The sequence below is a fragment of the Cryptotermes secundus genome, unplaced genomic scaffold, assembly GCF_002891405.2.
Source record: "Cryptotermes secundus unplaced genomic scaffold, Csec_1.0 scaffold184, whole genome shotgun sequence".
Classification (NCBI taxonomy): Eukaryota; Metazoa; Arthropoda; class Insecta; order Blattodea; family Kalotermitidae; genus Cryptotermes; species Cryptotermes secundus.
The window spans coordinates 1,012,917-1,034,550 of NW_019725839.1; the positions used below are offsets into that span (position 1 = coordinate 1,012,917).

General features: G+C 50.7%; 1 protein-coding gene across 6 annotated transcripts in view; it reads left to right on the forward strand.

The window, feature by feature from the left end:
* LOC111863561 (partitioning defective 3 homolog) overlaps window positions 1-21,634 on the forward strand; it is a 94,880-nt gene that overhangs the window by 66,477 nt on the left and 6,769 nt on the right. For 2 of the 6 annotated variants that reach the window (XR_004512917.1, XM_033751112.1), the window contains exons 2-3: window positions 11,599-11,787; window positions 20,736-21,595. Coding sequence is in view for 1 of the 6 variants with exons in the window: in XM_033751112.1 (XP_033607003.1) it covers window positions 11,599-11,787; window positions 20,736-21,595 (1,049 nt within the window). In the remaining 5 variants the exon portion in view is untranslated. Of the gene's footprint in view, window positions 1-1,979; window positions 2,054-2,511; window positions 2,658-11,598; window positions 11,788-16,140; window positions 16,259-20,735; window positions 21,596-21,634 lie in introns of those variants that run through there. The other 4 variants (XR_002842617.2, XR_002842616.2, XR_002842618.2 and 1 more) reach the window with 4 other exon arrangements.

Here is a 21,634-nt window from a genome sequence, read left to right on the forward strand (position 1 = left end):
GAAGAAGAATCTTTTTACCAGCAAATTGGACTTAAATTTGAGGAAGAAACTAGTGAAATGCTACATTTGGAGCATAGCTCTGTATGGGGCTGAAACATGGACACTTAGGGCAGTAGATCAGAAACATCTGGAAAGTTTCGAAATGTGGTGTTGGGGAAGAATGGAGAAGATCAGTTGGACCGATTATGTGAGAAATGAAGAAGTGTTAATTAGAGTCAGTGAGCAGAGGAATATCCTACACGAAATAAGAAAACGGAAGGCCAATTGGATTGGTCATGTTTTACGCAGAAACTGCCTTCTAAAACAAGTTATCGAAGGAAATATAGAGGGGCGGATAGAAGTGACAGGGAGACGAGGAAGAAGACGTAAGAAGATGCTGGATGACCTTGGGGACAGAAGAGGATACTGTCATTTGAAGGAGAAAGCTCTAGATCGCATCAAGTGGAGGAACTGTTTTGAAAGAGACTGTGGACCAGTCGTCTTGACAGATTACTGATGATGATGATGTATCTGGTACAGTAACAGGGTGGTCCGTTTAAGCTTCGGAACTGTCACAATTGTTCTTATCCCCCCAGCATTAAAGTAGGCCACGACTGCAGTCCAACAATGAAGCGCCGCGTGCTGTTCTATTCTGTATCACAGCAGTGGAGGCCCTCAGCGTTGGTCGCGCCGATAAGGAAGGAAACTCCACGCCCGCGCTAGGCGAAGCATCCTGCTTGAAGCAAGATTGGCTCTTGTCGCGATGTCTGGCGAAATCCGTACAATTCTGCGTATCGGAGTTTTGTGTTTAGGCGCTCTGAATGAATCGATGTATCGGGGAGTTAAGTAGGAACGGCACTGAGTGCCAGATACGTCTGTGTGCAACAGTTCAGCGAAGTTTAGGAGCATTATACTGCCTCCGTCTTCAGGGTTTAAGAGTGAGCCAACGCAGCAACAGCAACCAGAATCACTCTGCCTGCTGCTTGGTTGGCTCATTCTTAGACCCTGCAGATAGAGGCTGTACGCTCCTCCGAAACGCCAGTAAGCTTGTATCAGCCTCTCACGCAGGTTAGCTCAGCGCTGTGTGGGGCCTGCCCTCTGTCCCACGCTGGGCTGAGCCGTGAGAAGCTTCACACGCTGTGTCCGCTCGTTTGCCTTCTTCCGTTACATTGACCCCACGTTGCGCCTGCTTCTGCCCTGCCTCGTTTTCGGGAGATCTCTTCTTCAAATCTCGACCCCGAGACCGGCTTGTAGCCTTCAAAGCAAATGGCGGGATGATGTATCAGAGTAGGCCACGACCGCTTCCTTCCAATCCCCTCAAATGTATTATTCACTCATCATTCTGCAACTCGACATTAAAGGCCTGCCTGTTGGCTCAGCAGCTGGCAGCGTCCGTAATGAACAGTAGACACACATACACCCCCCCCCACAGTTTGTGATTAAACAATTTTGGATATTTTACGACGCTGTTCCGAACACGCATGTTGTCAAGAGACATGCGAACTAGCTATAAGGGACTTAGAATGGAACGGTCGTGGCCGGTTTGCATGGAGGTCACCTGTTTAGCCTTTCATATCCGGAGAATGAGGAAAACGCTACCGCTACACTAAGCTGCTCGAGTTCAGCTGTCTTTCTACCCATACATTGGGTTCGAAACTCGGCCGACCCAACGGCTATCGTAACCGAGTTTCTGTGTGCTTGTTGTCAGTCCTTCCGGCAAAATTCCTCGCTTACGTTACGACGGCTTCGTACCAGACGCCGTTCGTGTCATCCTGTCCTTGGACGCTGTGTGGTTTAGCTACTGACAGGGCCGTAGAACAGACTACAGTTGCTCTGTGACATGTTCCCTTTTAGCAGGCGTCTCGTGTTACTATTTGCTGTCTGTCACACGTCACATACACAGCTGATCCACCGTTACGTCACGGCGACAGTGGCTCGGTCTGGAGGCAGAACACCACGTCCGCTCGGAGTTCTGATGACGGGCGACCCTCGCAGTGCATTGCAGGCTGAGCAGTGGTGTGGTAACGGTGAGTGTCGAGTGTCAGAGCTAGCAACCGCAGCGCGCTACTTCCCGGTGAGTGGTAATTGAGGTTATGAACGTCAGGTTTCCAGGCTCCTGAGGTTCCAGTTGCCATTGAAAAGCGGTGGTTACTGCTTGCCTGTTCCGGCTTTTCACACTTCTCCGTGCTCTCGCTCACTACGGGGTTCACATTTCTCTGTCGCGTTAATTTTCCACATCCGCATGTGAGGCTGCGACGGGGAACTGCGCGATAACGGGCCCCACGCGCCAGCCGCAGATTCCGGGACGAGAATAGAGCAACCGCGGCGTTAAACAGTTGCAAACAACTGAATTGGGGAGTGAAGTTCGGTGACAGGGGAGACCATCGAAACGGGTGACCAGTGAGAAACTGACGACGTGGTTTTATAATATGAAGGCTTGATCATTTATATGGCATTTGAAATATTGCAGAATTTAGTCTGGGATGTTTATCCCCGCGTTCTGTGGCACTGTGCAGTGGCTGATGACGAGAATCCTTCAGTATCGAACTTTATGTTCGTTCTTCGGGTTATGTTGCATCGACTTTGCTGTGGAATGAACAGGAGACAACAATAGATGATTGCAGCAGCCCGGAAGTGCCTGTAGGCAAGCTAAGCTAACAAGAGTTAGATGACGTTTCGTAAGTGACGTTCAGTACTTCACAATTATTTTGTTGTGCGGCTCATGTGTACTGGGCTTGCAGCTTGTCTGTGCTCATATAACTCAATTGACATCGTGAAGGAAGGGTAGACAGTCACATGTTAACTGACTTGGCAACAAGGGCCGTAGGTTCTCTCTGGTGCGTTATCCCGAATTTGGAGAGGAAGGCATCGGGAAGGAAAGTGACGTGCTAGCCCCGGCTCAGCGCAGGGACTTTCGTTTGAGTTTAATTTGGTTATTTGAAACAGTAAGGCCTGAGAAGAAGGACTGAAGTTATCAGTAGGTGGGTTTGAGTCTCTGTAACGTTGCCAGGTCAACAGCAGGTCTGTCAGCTGTCGTGAAATTGCAGCAGTGTGCCTGGTGTTGTTTGTTGTTGCACTTACTAAACAGTTGTGGTCGCATTTGTGTGATGTTACGTAAACCGGATTTGTTGCTGACATGTGCTTGGTAGCACGGCAGTGTTACAACTCGCCTCCTAAGTACGTCCTGATCTTAACAACTTGAATTCGTATCCATTGTACCTCCATCGGTAGGTTGTGTGTTTGGACATTATTGTTGACGAAGATCGGTACAACGAGAAAAGGCATACGTAATTTTGATATAGAAACTTGCAAAGTACCCATATTGCAGGATGAGCTAATATTAAAATGTATAACGTGTTAAAGTGCCTGCGTGATTAGAAAGGAGGCGTCATTACGCATTTGAAGCCGATATAAGAATTCAGTCCGTACCTCACAGGAAACATTACGTCTCCGCTACAGAGACCAACGGTTAATGCTGTTTAAGGAAACAGCCGCTGTTTGGTGTGAGAACCATACGGAACACACACACACTCTGTGGGCAGAATGCGGAGGTTTTGTATTTTCAAGCAAATCGTACATATAGTTACAACCGTGCTTTATAGGGCTAAGATGTATTCTGATATCAGTTATCAATTGCTCAACTCCCGTAAAAGAATACTGCACACACAGTTTGGTAGACTGGATACTACTCAACCGTGTGCGGTTCGTATCCCGTGGCAAGGAGCTGTGTGACGCTTCCACAGGGCAGGTTGGAGCGGACAGAAAGCAGATGTCCGGCCACTTCCTGGCCCCAGACCCTTTGTCCTGTTGCTCGGAACGACTTCTCAAAACGCGGTTTGTTTAACGCGTGGGGGGGGGGGTGAGTCGGAGAACTCAGGGTGGATGGCAACGTAATATTAAAGCGAATCTCAAAGAAACAGTGTGTGAAGGTGTGGGCTCGGTTCAGCTTTCTCAGAACACGTTCCGCTGGAACACGGTAATGAACCTTCGGATTTCTAGACCAGGTTGAGGAGAAGGAGTCTGCTCCATGGAGTTAGTTTGTTTGTTAGTGTTGTGTCTTGCAGCTTCGGTTCGCTGTTCTCGGCGCTGGTGTACAGCTGCCACGAATTCCGATTGTTGTTAGGAAGGGGAACGGATGTACGTGTTCTGCTGTCACACCGCCCGCTGGACTCGGAATTTGTGGCGCATTACCTCCACGGCTGCTGAAAAGGATTTGCAAGGAAGAGGTACTGCGCCGGAATTTTCCTGCAGGGACTGAGGGAAGCCATGGACTTCAGTCTGGATAGCTGGTGCCTCGGCCGGGATTTCTGCCCCCCCATGTCAGGATGGCTGTAGGTCGGCTGTGCGGTGTTCAGAAGTTGGCAGTCCTGGGGGTGGTTCCCTTACGCACCGACGGCTCTTCACAAGCTCTACACTTTCTCCGCCCATTACATGTGTATGTGTAGTATGCTGCTGGTTGTCTTTGTAATGGTTGTAGACTGTTTTCTGTGAAGTGGGAACTGAATCTTTAAATGTTTTTTACATAAACGTCAGACATTCAGTCGGTCGGACACTGTTGTGACGTCAGATGACAGGTTTGACTCGTCAGTGCCTACATTCCGCAGCCCGCCTAACCACTTTCTGTATAAGAAGGCCAGTGGTTCGTTTGGGGCCCCGCGGGGCCCTGGAGTGACACATACCGCGCTAATGAACTTCGCCGAACTTTGGGGTTCCAGAAAATGCGGGCAGTATGCAATGAGAACCTGTCAGCTTCTCAAGGACCCAGCTGCATGGAATTACAGATTGTATCCAAGACGGTACTTCAGGAGCCAACGGACTTCTCAAGTTCGCACGGCGCCATATTGGCCCTCCTCATGACGTTTCGTGATCTACTTTACGACCTTCACGCTGTTTCATATCTGAGTGAGAAGAAAGCTTTCGTCTCTTAACCCTGTACCCTGTCAAGTGATAACTTCAGGACAGAGGTTTGGATAATGTGCTGCCCGAAACGTCTGTGATATCTCTTGTCTGAAGAATGATCCATTTGTTGTATTGCATGCTGTAGTTGACGTCTCAGCTGGCAGAATATCACAAGAGGGTTAGGACAGCGCACTGATAGGGCACTGTAAAGACGCCTGCCCTAATGCAAGCCATGTGACAGCCTGTGAGATTTCTTCGTCACGCATGGGCGCCCCCGCAGAAACGTCTGCACGTCGGTTAAATTTCTTGGGAACTGTTCGCTAACCTTGGATACATCACAAATGACGGCTCCAAATTCCCCGGATTCTAACTCTTTGATTCATCGGCGCAAACCAGCCGTTGCTACAGCGATTGCTCGAGCTGTAATGTTCGTATCGACGGCAGCCACTAGTAGGATGACGCGTCCTTTATGCATGACCGTAAGACAGTTTTTGAGGCAATGCAAAGTCGCGCCTATCGACTTGCTACGCAGCAACTCAAGATCTGCTGGCACCATCTTCATGAAACTTCATATGAAGTTCGCGTAGACATTGCAGTTTGGGTTAAAATCAGACAACAGGAACGGCGTACGCGTGTGTCTGCGCGTTGTCCCAGCGTAACTCGCTAGTGCGTGTATCTATCGGGACGAACAGAAGCAGTAGCGAGAGACAGGAAACACATTCATGTTCCCGGGAAAGCATACAGTCAATCCAGTTGTAATATTGTTTTCCGTTTCAGTGGCATTGCTCCGGGCCGCAGGAAGCCATGTCGCCTATAGAAAGCGCAACAGGCGGACTTTCTTGCAGCGGATTGTTTTGGCAGACGGAAACAAGGAAGCGGCTGTCGCGCGTGTTGCCGCGGAAACGCGCGGAAGTGTCGGTTGTTCCGAAGTCCAAGTGTACGCTTCGAGTGCGCCGCCGCAGTTACGTAATGCGATGTCAGAACGGATCGTATTCAGAAACCTGACAGCAGGGAAGTTTCCCCGGTTTCAACTTAATTCCCTCACTCTGCAACAATTGAAAGTTACAGTGTTCATCACCCGTACGAAAAGAGCACGACTCTTGTCTCCTCGCCCGGCCCCTCGAGTTGTTACGTGCGGACGGACACATGGGCTCACTCTGGAGACTTGCTTCCGCGGGTTCCTTTGTGTGTGACGTCACTCTTTATCCCCTGGTGGGCGGGGCCAGGAGCTGCTCTGGACACAGTTGCGGCGTACTTTCAACTGGGACCAGGGCGCCTTGCACGTTGGGAGACAGATACCAGCGTTCTGAGGGGAGAGATAGGAGCCCGACCTCAGGGTCCTCAGGGTCATGTGCGGTCCGGGAACCGCTGTGAGTCGCGGGTAGTGACGAGCGATAGGCGGGGTCCCATGTGAGGTGGAGCGCGACCTTGGTGCTTCGCCCCCGAAATCATCTCTGAAGGACAGTTGCTTGAGACTGAGAGACTGACTCACACAGGAGAACACACCAGACGCGCGTGCAACAGTGACTCAGGTTTAGGGCAAATTGGATTGTCTTTCTGTTGGCCTGCATCTTAACTTCTTGTCTCAGAAATTTCTCGAGGTTAAACATGACAAAATGATTAGGTTCACAAGGTCAGTGGACTGTCACACGCATAGCGGTAACTATACGTACCGCCGCTTTAACATTGAAGTAGCTCTTGTTTTGCCCACACAGTGCGTTTGTGCATTTGGTTGGTCTTTGTAATGAAGACGCGTTGTGTTTTCTGTGCGTTAGGAACAGAAATGTATATTGCTGCAGGCGCTTTGCATGCGGGAGCTGACGTGAGTAACGTCCGGAAACGAGAATACCCGTCATCTCTGTTATGTCCGGCCTTAGAAGGTTACAAGCCGCGCAGCAGTGGGCAGCATGCGGCCTCGCGCTGTGGAGCAACAGATTTCCTTTTTTCCACTGCGTTCAGACCGTGGCTTAACCTCAAGGCGTCACCTAAAGTGACATACCATTGTTGTTGTTATTGATAGCGATGGCGACAGCAGCAGCAGCAGCAGCAGCAGCAGCAGCAGCAGTAGTAGTAGTAGTAGTAGTAGTAGTAGTAGTAGTAGTAGTAGTAGTAGTAGTAGTAGTCGTTTCAGCAGTGAAATTAGCTGCCATTGTGCTACAGGGAGACAGCTGTCAGCTGTTTTTACTGATGCTTGTTGCTGGTTTCTTGTGCGGTTTACTCTTCTGTCCTGAATATGGAGACGACATGTTCCTCCGAAACGTCCGCTGACTTCCACGTGGCTCTTCACCTGCCAAATGCTGCAGCGTTGCATGCTCTGCTGCGGTCCTGAGGTCGACGCTTGTCGTGTGCACCATGTTGACAGCGCGAGGCAGTGCCGGACTGGTGTAGCAGGCATTTCGGTGATGCTGCATAACATACTGGAACTTGTGGTGACATAAGGCGTGTAGGCAGTAGGAGGCCGTGCGACTGCTGGCGGTTTAGGAGCAGGGTGTGCCGGACACCCAATTTCCTGATATTCATTTTAATATTATCTTTCTGTCTTGGCCTTACGGGAGCATCCAGATGAAGGAAGTACAGGCCTGGATACGAACCGAGTAGGAGCGGCAGGTCTCCAGTTGTCATGGCAGTGTGTCGCCACTGTGCGCCATCTGTTGCTGGCCACGGCTACTTCTCCGGCCGGGAGGTAACGGGCCCGACGTCACGTGTTATTGCAACAGTCCCCGGAGAAATATATGGAAACGTATGTAAAGTATGCCATGACCACTTCCTTCGTATCAGGCCATGGAGGCCCATAGGGTTCTGAGGCGTCGAGGCTCCCACATTTTCTAGAAAATCGGCTCACAGATGGCGCTAAGGTTGTCAGCCCTACGCGACGGCTGCCCTTTACCCCCAAGAATATTCCTGGTTCTCATTTCTGTTAGAGGCTGAGTCAACCCCAGGGCCATAGTGCGGCTGCAAGGATCGGATCAACTGAAAAATCCAATGACCTCATCAGGACTTGAACCCGCGACCTTCCCGCTTGCAGCATGGTGCTCCCAGTTAAGTAATAGTAATGATAATATTGCAGAGTTGCCAGCCCTGTCGTGTTTGTGTCAACTGTTAACGGAGCCGTTGCCGGGTCCGCACTAATGCTCTTATCAGTCGCTGCTCATCATTTCCGGTTTCGTTTGCGTGGCAACGAGATCTATCTCGCAGGCTTGCCAACCGTCCTGTCAGCTACTGGGCTTTGTTTTTTTTTTTGGCAAGGCGAAGACGAACACTGGCAGACGTATGTAAGTTCTGAGTTCAATCCCTGGGACCGACTGTTGAGATGAGCGTTCTCCCGTTTCCCGCCACATCTTTCAGTTCCTTCTTGAGAAGTCTGTAGAAGTTCACCCCTTTGTATGGGACACGAAGGTTCGCTCCGTGGAACGGCCTTGGGCAGGTTCTTGCAAGTCACTCCCTTACTCCGTGCTTGCATATGATCCAGTTTAGTACTATGCCCCATCAATGTCTAGGTCTAATAAGCCGTCCCTCTCCTTCAGGTTCCTCGATCACAATTTTGTAAGCATTTGTCATTTATCCATTGCGTGCTACATGCCCCCACTCATTTGCTCTAACAATACCTGATGAAGAGTACAAATCACGAAGCTCCTCCAAGTGTATTTTTCTCCCTTCTCGTCCTGCTCATAACGTGAGCTCCACGCGCACACCCATGTCATGTCTTAGGGCCCCTGGGAGATGGAGGAGGTAAGGGTCGTGTTTTTATGGCCTTATCATCCCCTACACGTTTTCGCCCCGTCTTGAGCCGCAAATAACTTTTCACCCTCAGAAGAGTGGAGCTCTTGCTTCATTGCAACCCCCTGCATCCCCCGTCTGGCTCCGGAGAAAGAGTGAACTAAGTGGCCAGCGCTCCAACTTCAGTTGATCATCATGACAGTGCAGGGTGCGCGATATGACAGCTGAAAAGAAGAAACCACTTGGAAGAACTAGGCATAGATGGGCAGATAATATTACAGTTTGGCTCAGGATACGGTCCTGTGGCGAGCTGTTGTGAACACGGTAATGAGCTTGCAGGTTTCATGAGACGCAGGGAATTTGTTGACTGGCCGAGCGACCAGTGGCTTATCATAAAGGATCCTAGCCCGTCTGAGTAACGTTTCTGTCGTCAGGAGACGGTATAGCGTCGTGGTAGGATGATGATGAATGATGAATTGGAAGGGGTATGGAAGGAAGCGATCTTGGTGCTGGAGGAGCCGAGAAGCACATAAACAAACTCAGAATAGCCGGTCACCCGACCGAGATGCGAACCGAGTACGATTGCATAACGTTGTGGCTGTCGGTGCAGCGAACAGCAAGTCGTACAGGTTCTGGATGCCCCGGGTTGAAGGAAGGGGTTCGAGTCTTTTCGAAGCCCACACATTGGATTGAAGACGTACGGAGCGCGGAGCTGACTTCTGACCCTCCGGAACCGAGGCCATAATCGTGACACCGCCAGAGGAGCCGATGGAACAAGACGCGACCGACTAAGCGCTTTGTGGTTTGTCAGCCATGACAACACGTCGCTATGGGTTTTAACTGAATTTCGATTGAACCCTCCCACAACTGGGATTGAAGTTGCGTTCTCTTCTACCCTGAAGACGTCAACGGTATGTTCCTCCGTGTGCTGTGACAGCAGAGGAGAGCGCACTGGATCTTCGTACGGCGGAGTTTACAGGTGCAGGCAGGCCTTGTTAATAGGGCAGCCAGCAGGGGCGAGACGAACTCCCCTACCGTCTGTGGAGGAATTCACCCCATGCTTTGTGAGGGGATGCTGCTTCAGGGAGCAGGGTGCGTTGGATGCAGGGTTAACTTCATCCCCACGAAATCGATATCAGAACCTTTCCCCTACCAGAATATCGTCTGTAATACGGCAGGCAATTCACACGCCCCGCGCCTCTTGCAGATGAAACTGGGCGAATGCGGAGGGAAGGGCTGTTGGAAGCAGACGCCTAGTTTGTTCCAATTCTGTCGTGATGTGTGACATGAAACCGAAACATGTGTCACTGTTGAGCGCATGCCGCCATGAGGAAGTTCATTCGACACGTCCAAGATGGCCCCTCTTCCTGTTGACATCGGCCGCCATATTTGGCGGTTCGAGTAGCAGAAATCATCAGGAAGGCGGTGCACGTACGTCTCGGAAACAGAAGGCCGTGTGTGGGGATTGTGGTAGACACCGTGGCGCTGAGGCAGCCATCCCACCAGTGCTTACGGGGGCTTGGTCTGACGCAGCATTTGTTTGGACAGGAACAGCTGTTACAGGCATCGGGACTTACTCCCTCAGGATAAAGGCGGCTGGAGCACTCCACGCGTGTGTTGTGCCGAAGCGCGGGAGCCCAGCGCTGCTACATTCTTGCGGTCTGCCGCAAACGGATCCCGCACACCGCGCCTCTGTGCAACAGTGGATCAAGGCGTTCTTCATAATGGCCGTTGTAAGAACGTCAGGTCCAGCACAGTTACTGTTAACCATTTATAGCACAGTGGTAACTATATTTACCGCCTTCAGTAACGCCACATTTTTCTTACAGTATATATTATTCCCACAATAAACAGCGGTTGCTTGCCCAAACATTAACCGAGTCGCAGTGTGTTTTCTGTGAGGTGAGACCCAGTGTGCTATGTACTGTCTGCTGGAGGCCGTGTCGCTCTTCTGCCTCGTGTCTTGTGTCCGTTCTCACAGTTCCGTCTTTCGAATGCTAGGATAGTACTTTTCTGTGTTCTTTCCTAGTCACCCTGCAGTTCGGCTGTGTATAGCAAGCAGTTGATGAAGCAATGCGAAATGACTAACCTATCGCCTCACCTTCCACAGCCACATGATGGATCGACTCTAAGTAACCCTTGTTGCTGATACGACATGGTTAAATTGCCTGCCAACAGCAGCACCTGATGATAATGATAATGTGACGGTTGCTATGGTGACTGCAGATCACTGCATTTCGACCTTGCTGACGTTTCGGTTCAGTGGTGAGAAGTGACGGGTGAGCGAGCAAGAACTTTCCAAGTCACACCTCTGATCAGTCGCTTTATGTAACACAGACATTGAACTGGCTCTCACATGCAGAGAGATAATTACTTATTTCTAAGTTGAACATGAAAGGCTAGTTCCGCGTCTAAGCATCCCGCCGCCGTTAAGACTTGCAACACGCGTGGGAGCAGATTTCCACGATGTCTAGACGAGGGCTCTAGCTCTGGCCAACAGAACCACCTTGGAACCGTTCAGTTTGCCTCGCCTGACCTGCTCCTTCGTCGGCTTCATATCGTGGTTTTTCTCAGGTTGTCAAGTCCTCACTCTAGACGTGACTGGTTTCAGAAGGCCGTGATGTTAATGACTGTTGCTCATTGGCAGCACTTCGGCTCGGCGTTGCAGAGCTGCATCGAACCGCGGAATCCAGGTTGCGAGGACAGCAACGCCGGGGTGCTAGGAACGTTTGGTCTGAGGGGGAAGAGACTGACAAGAGGGTGGAGAAAATTGCAGAATGAGGAGCTTCATGTTTTGTGGCCTTCACTGAATGTTGCTGGGGTGATCAGATGGGAGGGTCGTGTAGCGCTCATGGCAATACAAGATTTTTATTGGAAAATCTCAACGGAAGAGACCTCTTAGAAGATTTGGGCGCAGGTGCAGGATAATATTAAAATGAATCTGTAAGAAGAAGCGGGATGTGAGGGGCATGTTTTGTGAAACTTCGTGTGTTCTTGTTACAGAGATGGTCCTCTTCCGCCCATCAGAGCGACCCCTCACCGCTCTGGACAGCTCTGCCCCGCGTCTCTTGCGCATGGCGCCGCTGCGTCACAGCCTGCGCGTGGCGCCGCGTCACGTCGCCCAAGCCAGTGAAGACACAGCGTCCACATTTTCCGCGCCCGGATGCAGTGGAGAGGACGCCGACTGCCTGGGTGAGTAAAGTGGGCTTTGTGTGTAGTTTCGTGTCTTGTGGGATGTGGCGCCGTGTAGTCTGGTAAAAGTGACTCCGTCGTCACTCTCGTAAAGCAGGGCAAGGAGGCAGAGTGGAATCTTCACCGTCACGTGTTCGCGTCGCCAAAGCCTGCCGACAGGCCTCAGCAGGCGTTCATTTGTGTGTGGGTTATGTAGATGGACTTCAGGCTGCAAGGAGTTCGGGGGTAGACCTGTAAAATGTAGCCTGCGCTTAAGATTGGTCAAGTGGCGATGTTAAGCTCATGATTTCTACACTTCCTGGCTTCATTATGGCGGCTATGGCTTTGATAAACCGCGGCTTGGAAGATGGAGCAGCAGGCAGAATAATATTAATACGAATTCTACAAAGACATGTAGTGAGGTTGCAGCTGCCAGACGATCGTGATGAGTGGCAGATACTTTGTTGCAGTTTGTTCCCCGCTCCACCCTTCCTCTCTCGTGTGAAAGCGACACTTTGCTTTCTTTTTCAATTTGTGCACATGTCGGAACATTACTTCAGGTTTCACTCATGTCGGGAAAGCACGTGAAATTTCCACTCTGCAGGGAAGGTGTGACATCTAGCGGAAAATTATGCGTACTACTTGCACCGAGCTGTAGTAACAGTGCCCGACGCGAGATGGGACGGGCCGCTGCGTAACCATGGATACGAATCCGCCACAGAGTTCTGTGTGGACGTACCTGTAAAGGTTCAGACGATCGCAAACGGTGCTAACATGGCGGTCTCGAAAGTATCTGAGCCACTGAACTTGAGAGTAAACGTAAAAATAAATCCTCTCACCGCGGCCATTCAGTGTATGTGATTCCACACAGCCGCATTCAGCGCTAGTAGGCGGATTTGTGGTTCTCACGGAGTGACTCTCAGTACACTGTCGTCTGAAATGTTACCCCGTGTAGTCTGGTTGAGAGAAGTTCGAGGAAAGTATTGCCTCCATCCTCACGGACGAAGAGTAAACCTAGCAAGCAACGAGTATTAAGGAAGTAGACCCCCAATTGTTTTTCTGCCCTGAAGATTGAGGCAGTACATCCCATCGAAACGTCGGTGAACTTGTACTAGACTACACTACGTCATATGTTAGACGATAAGGCTCTTCACTAAACGGCGTGCTTCGAAATGTTCGTGACACGTATATGTTGAGCGACTGTCAGTTGTCACTTGACCTGGTCACAGACAACAATGGCCGGAAGATGCCGCATCACTCAGAATTACAACGCGTTTCCTGTGTCCACAGTTCTAATGCGATTAGAGCAACCGCAGGCTGTGAGCTGTGTGAGCCGTTCTCATTATGTTCTCCGAAACGTCGGTACATTCTTACGAGACAGAAAGATGTCATGGCCCTCATGACCTTGCAACTGGTGTGTTTCCATGCATGTATTTCATTTTGTAACAAATGGAAGGATTTTAGCAAAACTTTGTATGAACATCACGTCACTATAGGTCTCTCTGCGTTTTATTTTGGTAGCAGCAGTAGTAGCATGTCAGAGTTGGGAGCCATCACTCAGCACAGTTGCGGCAGATATTGGTACGATGTAAGAAATATGGCGGCCCAGTTTTTGGTAGCCTCGGACGTCGCACAACCCGAAGCCTGGGAAAGGCGAGCTCAGCGGTATTCGCCATCAGTACAGTTTGCGTTGTCGTCACTGTTTGTGTCAAGGTCAGGATGCACACGGCAATATTGGTGCCTACAGAGCGGGTTAGCAGAGCGGTTCTGCATCTTTCTGAGCCTCTTTCGAAAAATTCGGAAGTTGGTCACATTCGTGCCCCTCCTCACTTCCTGATCCAAGGAACTGGCAGGACGCCGTCTGCCTCCGGATGCACTCGTCCCGCGCTCACTTATGTTCGAATGACCCAGAAAGTATGAAGATGTTTTGCCGTTATTACGTACCGACATCAAGGCCTCTTACAAAACTCAGCAGTTAATTTGTCCACGCGGCCATGCAAATGCGACGGCCGCCGCAGGTGTCAGTAACCCCGACGTGTCATCACGCAGTTTGTGGCGTAACAATGGCGTGTTGCTAGGCGACGGTTTCTGCCTTGTCAGAGGATAGGGACATGCCACGCCCAGTAGGCCTAGCGTGGAACCTGATCCACGCACTGCCTCTTTCTCTACGGCCATTCTCCCTCAGAAGCTAATAGTCGCTCAGCTGATCAAGAAACTCCCTGCCTGTATAGAACCAGAAGGGTCGTTACTTCATTCAAAACAGTTTGCTACTGGACACGCGTCGAAAGCCAGTTCAATCCACTCCATCCTTATACGCCATTTCTTTAAAATATTTTTAGAGCGTCACCAAAGCGGACGTTCCCTTCCTCTGCGTTCCCGAACTGTCCCCGTGCCTCAGCTACCGGCTTCTCACGACAACGGCTTGCAAGGACTGAACCGCAGCAGTTCTCTGTCTCACTTAACTAAACTGCACTGATTAGCTTTCACTAATTGTCCTGGATATAACATGTCGGCGCGGACCGCACAGAAAACATCGTTCGTTATTGTTGTAACTCAGCCGTTGCTGTGGGAATATGTTTGTTTGCGAAGCCGTTACTCAGTAACGGCTCCTGTATATTTGCTTATCTCGCGGTCGTTGCACGGCACCTGGTCTACATACTACAATATATTGTAGTACTATCCTCCCATCTACTCTTAGGTGTCGCAAGTAGCCTCTTTCATTCAGATTTTCCGACCAAAGTTTCGAATGTATTTGTGGTTTCATCAATGCATGCTATAAGTCACACCCATCTGGTCCTTCTCGGTCCCGTCACCCTAATATTAACAATATTAGATGAAGAGCACAAATTATGAAGCTCCTCATTAAGCAGTCTTCTCCATTCCTATGTGACTCCCCCCAAGCCCAAACATTCCTCCTCGCATACACCCTCAGCGTGAGAGACCGAGTTATGCAGTCATACAAAACAGCAGGGAAATTATAATTTTGTGTTCTCAGTATCTGGGAGGACCAGTAAGAAAATGAAGCGAAATAGCGGGCCCCACTAGCCCAGACTGTACGGAGTCGAATAATGAATTGGAAGGGCTGTAGAAGGCTGGGTCTGCGCCTCACGTGAGGTACTTTACCGCATTATCCTGGAGGGACTGAGGAAATCCACTCAGAATTGTTGATTTGTGGGTCGTGATTGAACTTGGGATTTCCCCAGAGTAGGAAGCAGGAGTGCCCCCCGCCCTCAGAAGGTCCTGTTCTGAGCCCGTTTCACAGAGAATTCCTCCAAGATCAGTTTAACCCATCTCTTCCTAGGTCTTCCAGCTGGACACCTACCGGGAACCACAAGGTTTCTCCACCAGAAACACTGAAGCTCCTGCATTCCTCCCTCTCCATTCGGTGGAGTGGTGTGAGTCGCTCCAGATGTGAACCCAAGACTCTGGCAGACGTCGCGTGAGATAAAGATGTTTGTGTATCCGGTTTCACTTCCTGCCAGGTGCAGCCGCATGCCGACCTGAGGGGGACGGGTAAAGAAGCCAGACCTCTCGGTTGATTGACCCTCGGCAGTCTAAAACGAAGGGACAAAAAATGTTTCTACTCCCCTCGTCCTCCTAGGAGAGGTACGTTCGAGGTAGGGTAAAGCTTTGGGAAGTGGTAAATAGTCATTGTTGTGAGCAGAGGAGAGAAATTGAGCTGAGACTTTGCTGTGTATGGCCAGAATTTTGATATTAATTTTGGAATTGCTGGGTTAGAGTGGGGGTACAGGGTCTGCGTGATACCAAATCAGCGTTTGCTATAGGACCTAAGAAAACCACGAAAAGCCTCGATCGAGTAGGCCAGCCGCAGGACTGACGATCTGAGAACTTGCAGTGTTTGATTCGTGAGCGTACTTGGTCGCCGTGAGCTGAGCTCACTGGGATGTTCTTAGCGCTCCGGTTGCGTCTAATGAGATCTTCTGTTTCTGTGGGGGTAAGAGCGTTGCGATTGGTTTATAGTTTGAGACAGTGATTATAACGAGAAGTTCTGTGAAGAACCGATCGCCTACTTTCCTTTAATATGACACGAACCGCTTGGTAAAGACGTTCCCGAGCCGTTGCCTAGCAGCAATAGAGGCGATACTCAATACAGACAGAACTGATGGGAGGGCTTTGTGAAGTACGGCGTTGAGATGCGCTCGGTTGTCATGATATACACACCGAGTTTCGTAAACACTGGTTCAGGCACACATACAGCACGGTGACTGCATAAGCCTACTTTGCGAGTATCTGCCACCGTTGAGTTTCACTGCGCACTGCCATGTGCCACAGAGCGAAATGTCGGCAATGTTCGAGCCTACGCCAGATAAGCACACCGCCTTGCCATTGCAGCGACCGGCAGCGACCGCCGTGAGGGCCGTGAGGCAGGCAGTGCGACTCGAGACGCGATGCTGTGCGGCTGGTGGGACAGCAGGTGTGCGCATGGCTGTGACTGCGGTAAGGATACAGCAACCAGTCCACGTCAGTAAAGGTAAACGTATCCCCGTGCTTAATGTGAGTGGTCAGCTTCATCCCAGAAGAAAGAGCCCCCAGTACCCATCGGATAAGACGCTGGGTGGGGTCCAGCTGAGCTGGAGCTATCCCAGCTCCCGAAGTAGAGTGTAGCGGCGATGGTAGGATCATTGGCATTTATCTGGGGCGGGGGAGATACTAAGTAAAATCAAGATAATATCAGTCTTGATAGCTGGTGTCCCAGCCGAGATTCGAGCCGCGTGCTGCCCCAGTACAAGTGGGGAGCTGTACAGCCCAGTCGTGTCGTGTTCCCATGTTGCTGCTGTGCTCCTCTGTGGAGTACATTCATGTTCAGTTGCCGCATGCTGCATTCAGCACGGTCGGTAGTTACGGCGGATAGGGAGGTGCAGTAGAGATACTACAGCGCGGCTTACAGCTGTGTTCCATGTTGTTTTGAGCACGAAGTGTACATTGTGTGGACGCTGCGATTGAACTGGTGTGGGTACTCACGTCCTACGTTCAGAGTTTCATGGTGAATTTAATTTTGGGTTGTATCGGCCAAGGAGAATTTATTTATTTGCTCATACACGGCCCCACGCAATGTAAGAAAGGCGTGTTGATCTTTGTAATGAGGCAGTATGCTTTCTGTGAGGTAGGAACATGGTGTGTAAGTTAACAGCGCTGTCGCTTACGCTCCCCAGCGCCAAAGCAAACAGCACACTTATCAGGGCCTGTCGCAATAAAGCAGATAAGCAGATGTACTTACTTTCCAAAGCAGCCTGAAAGTCTGTTGCGCCGTGATGCATGCATGGTGGGAATTGTTACGCAGTGGGCTCCCATGTTTCCATTGTTCTCCTCCTTTTGTTTTCGTGGTGGCCTTCCTGCATCCGCACCGCGGCCGGCCGCCCTCAGGGTTGTTATGTTCGTGCGAGGAGTCCCCGCGGCCAGTGATTCACGTCTCGTGATGCACTGTTTAGTTCTTGCGTCGTGACTAATCGTCCCGAAAGCTTCCCTTGTTAACACTTCTTCCTCTGTTTCTTTCCTAAGAGCCCGGGTCTTGGAAGTGGCCATCTTCCGAGAGAATTTGCTTGCCCGCTTGGTACAACTGATGAAGTCCCTGCTCACGTGTGTTGTGTGTGGCCTGACCGCGAGCCTCGCCTCGTTGCCGATCGGCTGGCGCTGTTGCTTTGTCCAGGGTTCATATCCCGGTTAGGGGACCTGCTGTCCTGACAGCTTAGTCGTGGTTTTCCTCAGGCCGTCCGGGCAAATGCCGAGATGGTGCCTGAAATTAGGCCACGGCCGGTTCCTTCCACACAGTCTTTGCAATTCAGTATTCACTGATCATCCTGCCAGTCTGAACTGCCGACAGTTGTCCCTTTTGTATTTGACGTTCTGGAGATGATCACTTGTACTGTGGCTTTAGTTCGGTACCATGTCCACCTGGAATTACACATAGTCCCTGGAACTAGGGGAATTTCTGCATGGGATGATGTAGTATACATTCTCCCCTGAAATTATCCGTTTCTTAGCAATCGACTGTAAGGAAAGTAATATCGAACACTGTGGGGGTTTGGTCGTGGAGTTCTAAAACGATACATTTCAATATTGTGTTTTCGCGTGCACGGTGATCATGATGGCATTGCGTATCTACACCTGTGTTTAAGCACCGCGCTAGCAAAGCGTACAGGGGCATGGAGGTAAAACCTACACGTGGGAATGGATAGAGAAGCATGACGGACGAAGGATCGGACGTCACGGCGTGACCTTCATACCGACACAAGGGACGTTCAGTGGAGCCGTCAGCCATGCAAAGCACAAAGACGGTATTCATGAGGAAGCACAGCTCATATACAGGGAGTTCGTCTGCTTTCATCGTAACAGTTTGGTGCTTTTACCCTTTGAATTCCTTTGGTAACTATGTTTTTTTATTAATGTCTCCTTTTTTTTTTTTTTTGCAATCTGTAAAAGTTACAATAAGCAAACCGTGGGATCATATAATATCGGCTTGTAGGAGGCTCCCCATTAGTAGGCGCCTTTCGTATAATAATCAGTACAGATTAGTTGTGTTTGCAGGAGTAGGACTCACATCTGTAACCTTAGTCTAGCTTATAAACTAAATATAATGCTTAGAATCTGCCCGGCAGAGCATTTGGCGCAAAACGTTTAACTCTTCTTTTCCGAATCGGCTGGCTCATGAGGTCTGTTGCTAGTGCGTTTGGATGCTTGTTAAGTCTGTTACTATATTTAACACTAAGTTGTTTTATTTATTCTTTGACTGCAGTCATACCAAGGTCATTCCGGATGACATTGTTGAGCACATACCAGGGGGAATTGGTTATCATGCGAAGTGCCTTTGACTGGTAGCGTTCTAGTATTTCGATGTTTGAGTTTGAGCTCGTTCCCCACAGTTGGATTCCATGTACCATAACTGATTAAACATTACCGAACTCAGCATTCTGCCCACATAGTGTATTTGTGTGTTCCGTATATTGTCACATTAACAGCGGCTGTTTCTGCTAAGCAACATTAACCGGCTGGGCTTTGTAGTGGTGACGTAATGCTTCCTGTGAGGTACGGACTGAATTTATATACTCGTACGTTACTTGGGTGGACATCAGTCTTCGTAGGAACGGAGCGAGTAGGGAAGCTCGGTAGTTGATTTGACGACTCCATCTCCCGTCTGCACATGTTAAGACTGTAGATTCATAGCGGTGTATGTATTCTGGGTGACGGGGTATCAGATTCGAATATCGGTCAAGAACCGGCTGCTCTGACTGGGAATTTCTTTAGTGTTTACTTGCGAATGCCGGGATAAGAAATTAAAGTAGGCCACCAAATTTTCAGTCTCTTCTTGTCGCTGCAGTCCAGTACTAGGCCAGCCTCTGGTTACTGCTTGCTGGGCGTACTCTTCTACCCTCAAGATGAAAGCAGCGTGTTCGTAGACTCGTGGAGACTACAGGACCTTTCATACTCTCAGTCTTTGTACTTCCCGCCTCGTGAGAGACCATGTTTCATACTCACAGCATACGACTGTTGTAGCACGAGGGGTGGGGGGGGAGGTGTGAAGTCCTCTTTTTCGAGATGCGTTGCCTGTGGTTCTTCGCCCCTCTGTGACCTCAGCACATGCAAATTTATTGCTGTTAATCTTATCACACCCCATCATTTCGCTTGTAGTGCGAACAGCGATCTAGTACCTTGAAACTGGTCACGACCGCTCGGAGTTGTATAGCTCGACTTGCCGAGAGCGTCGTCATAAGCACAAAAAGTAAATTCATGTGCAATTCACAGACGTTACGCGCCGCCACTGCGCCTTGCTGCGCAGGTCCTACCGTACAGTTCTCCGGCAGAGCGCCACTACAGTGATAAGCAAACAGTTGATAACTATGGCCCAGAGCTGTGAAGTTGACAGGCACTGTGCGTGGCAGAGGCCGTCTGAGTTACGTACAACAAAGCGCCGTAACTCCAGCAACAGTACTGGCCTCGTAGTCTGAAGTTTCGGAGGTGAAAGCTCTGGTTGCTAATAAGCGCGTTTTGTAAACGGAGGTTAGTCTCCGCACAAGAAAAGTGATTTCGGAAAGGCGGCCACGTAACCACGGTAGCCACTGTTGGGACATCGTCACCCGCGCGGGGCCTCTGCTGTGAGTGACTCACTCAGATGATAACTCCCCCACCACTTCCGGCGCGCAACACCTGGTACCGGAAGCAACTGACAGTGCAGGGCAGCGTGCGTGCGCAGCGTACTGTATGTAGCGTCTGATAGTGGGTCGAATGGCGAGTAGGAAGTGACAATGCTCTAATTCAGCATTTGCCAGGAAAGCCTGAGGTAAAGCAAGAAAATCCCAGCCAGGACAGCCGGTGTTGCGGCCGAAATTCGAACGGAACACCTCCCGAATCCAAATCTCGAGCGAGAGGCAGCGGCTGCTTGTCTCGTGCCCAGGAGCAACCGAAGAGAGAGATTGTGACGCCGTATAGTCTGGAAGGTGATCGTCAGTTTGCTCACGTTTGGATGTAAAAGCAGTTTATAAATGTTCTGTGTCTCCCGCGGATTTCAGGCTCGTCATTACGTCAATAAGTGTGCAGTGTTGCCGCGTGTTTTCTCCCAAGTGTGACACCTGTCGCAGCCCCGTACTTCCCGAAGAAATGCCCTTCGTGTTTCTCTCAGTTATTCAGTGCATGTTACATACCTCGCGATTCGCTGCGTGATTGGAGTGCGCTAACAAGAAGTTACGACGCACCCAACATTTCGTTGCAGCGGCAACTGTGGGGCGGATACTCACGCAGACACAAAACTGATGGGCTCAGATGCCATGATCTCGTACATACTATAAGCCTATTTTTTTTTTTCAGAACAGGGAGAGTAGGCAATTCGTGAAGTGTGTCATTTGCAGCTGTTTCCGTCCTGGCACGTCCCCTCTCCTGGGTCCAAATGTTCCCGCTCAGACACCCCCAATACAATTCATGTGACTGAATACCCTCGCGGGGTTGCCTTCTTTCAGATCCCGCGGTGTTCAACAAAAGCATCTCGCAACGCTGGAGACGCCTGCGACGCCGCTGTTCATCCTTTACGACTCCGTCGCCGGGGTCTTGCGCGTCGCCGCCGTCGCAGCCACAGTGTGAGCGCCTGCTGTTGCCCGCTGATCACGCCGTGGTGATCAGCATGCCCCCCGCGACCCCTCTTCGGAGCAGCGCCAGTAGCCATCACCTGTTCCCCGAAGTTCTGCGCACCAAGCTGAATCGCCTGCACGCCGGGCTGCGCAAGCGCAGAGCAGTGTCCGTGCACGAAATGTGCACGTCTGCCCCGAGTCAGCCCACGTTCTACGTCCCTTCGCCACTTTCGAAAACTTCGGAAGAAGAGTTCTCCGAGAGGTCCGGTCCGGTATCTCTTCCTCCGTTTGCTTTTCGGGACGCAGACACCCGGCAGCGGAAGTTGTCCAGCGCCTGCTCTTCCGGGAGGGGGACGGCCACGCCCCCGACAGAGGACTTGGACGGTAGGAGTACCGACAGTGCGTCGTCGTGTGCTTCTTCGTCGCGATGTAGAGGGAAGTCCTGTTCGCCGTCCCCGCCACACGATCAGGGTTACCACAGCATCGAGGGCGACCAGCGGCGGAGCAGAAGGTGGTCAGTGGCGGATCAGCCATGCGGCTTTGTGATCGGTGGCAGCGTATCTTGCGGCTTTGGTACAGTGCCCGAGGCGGGCCCGACCTCACTGCCGTACGTCTCGGAGGAGAGCAGTGACGTGCGCAGCAAGCAGCGCCAGTTGATACAACAGCTGCAGGAGGCACTGGGCGAGAAGCAGCAGCTGAACAGTGTACGGCGTAACCACCGCAGCAGTGGCGATCTGGCGCAGCGACCGAAGGTATGTGATGTGATTAGCAGAATTCCAGTCATGATGGTT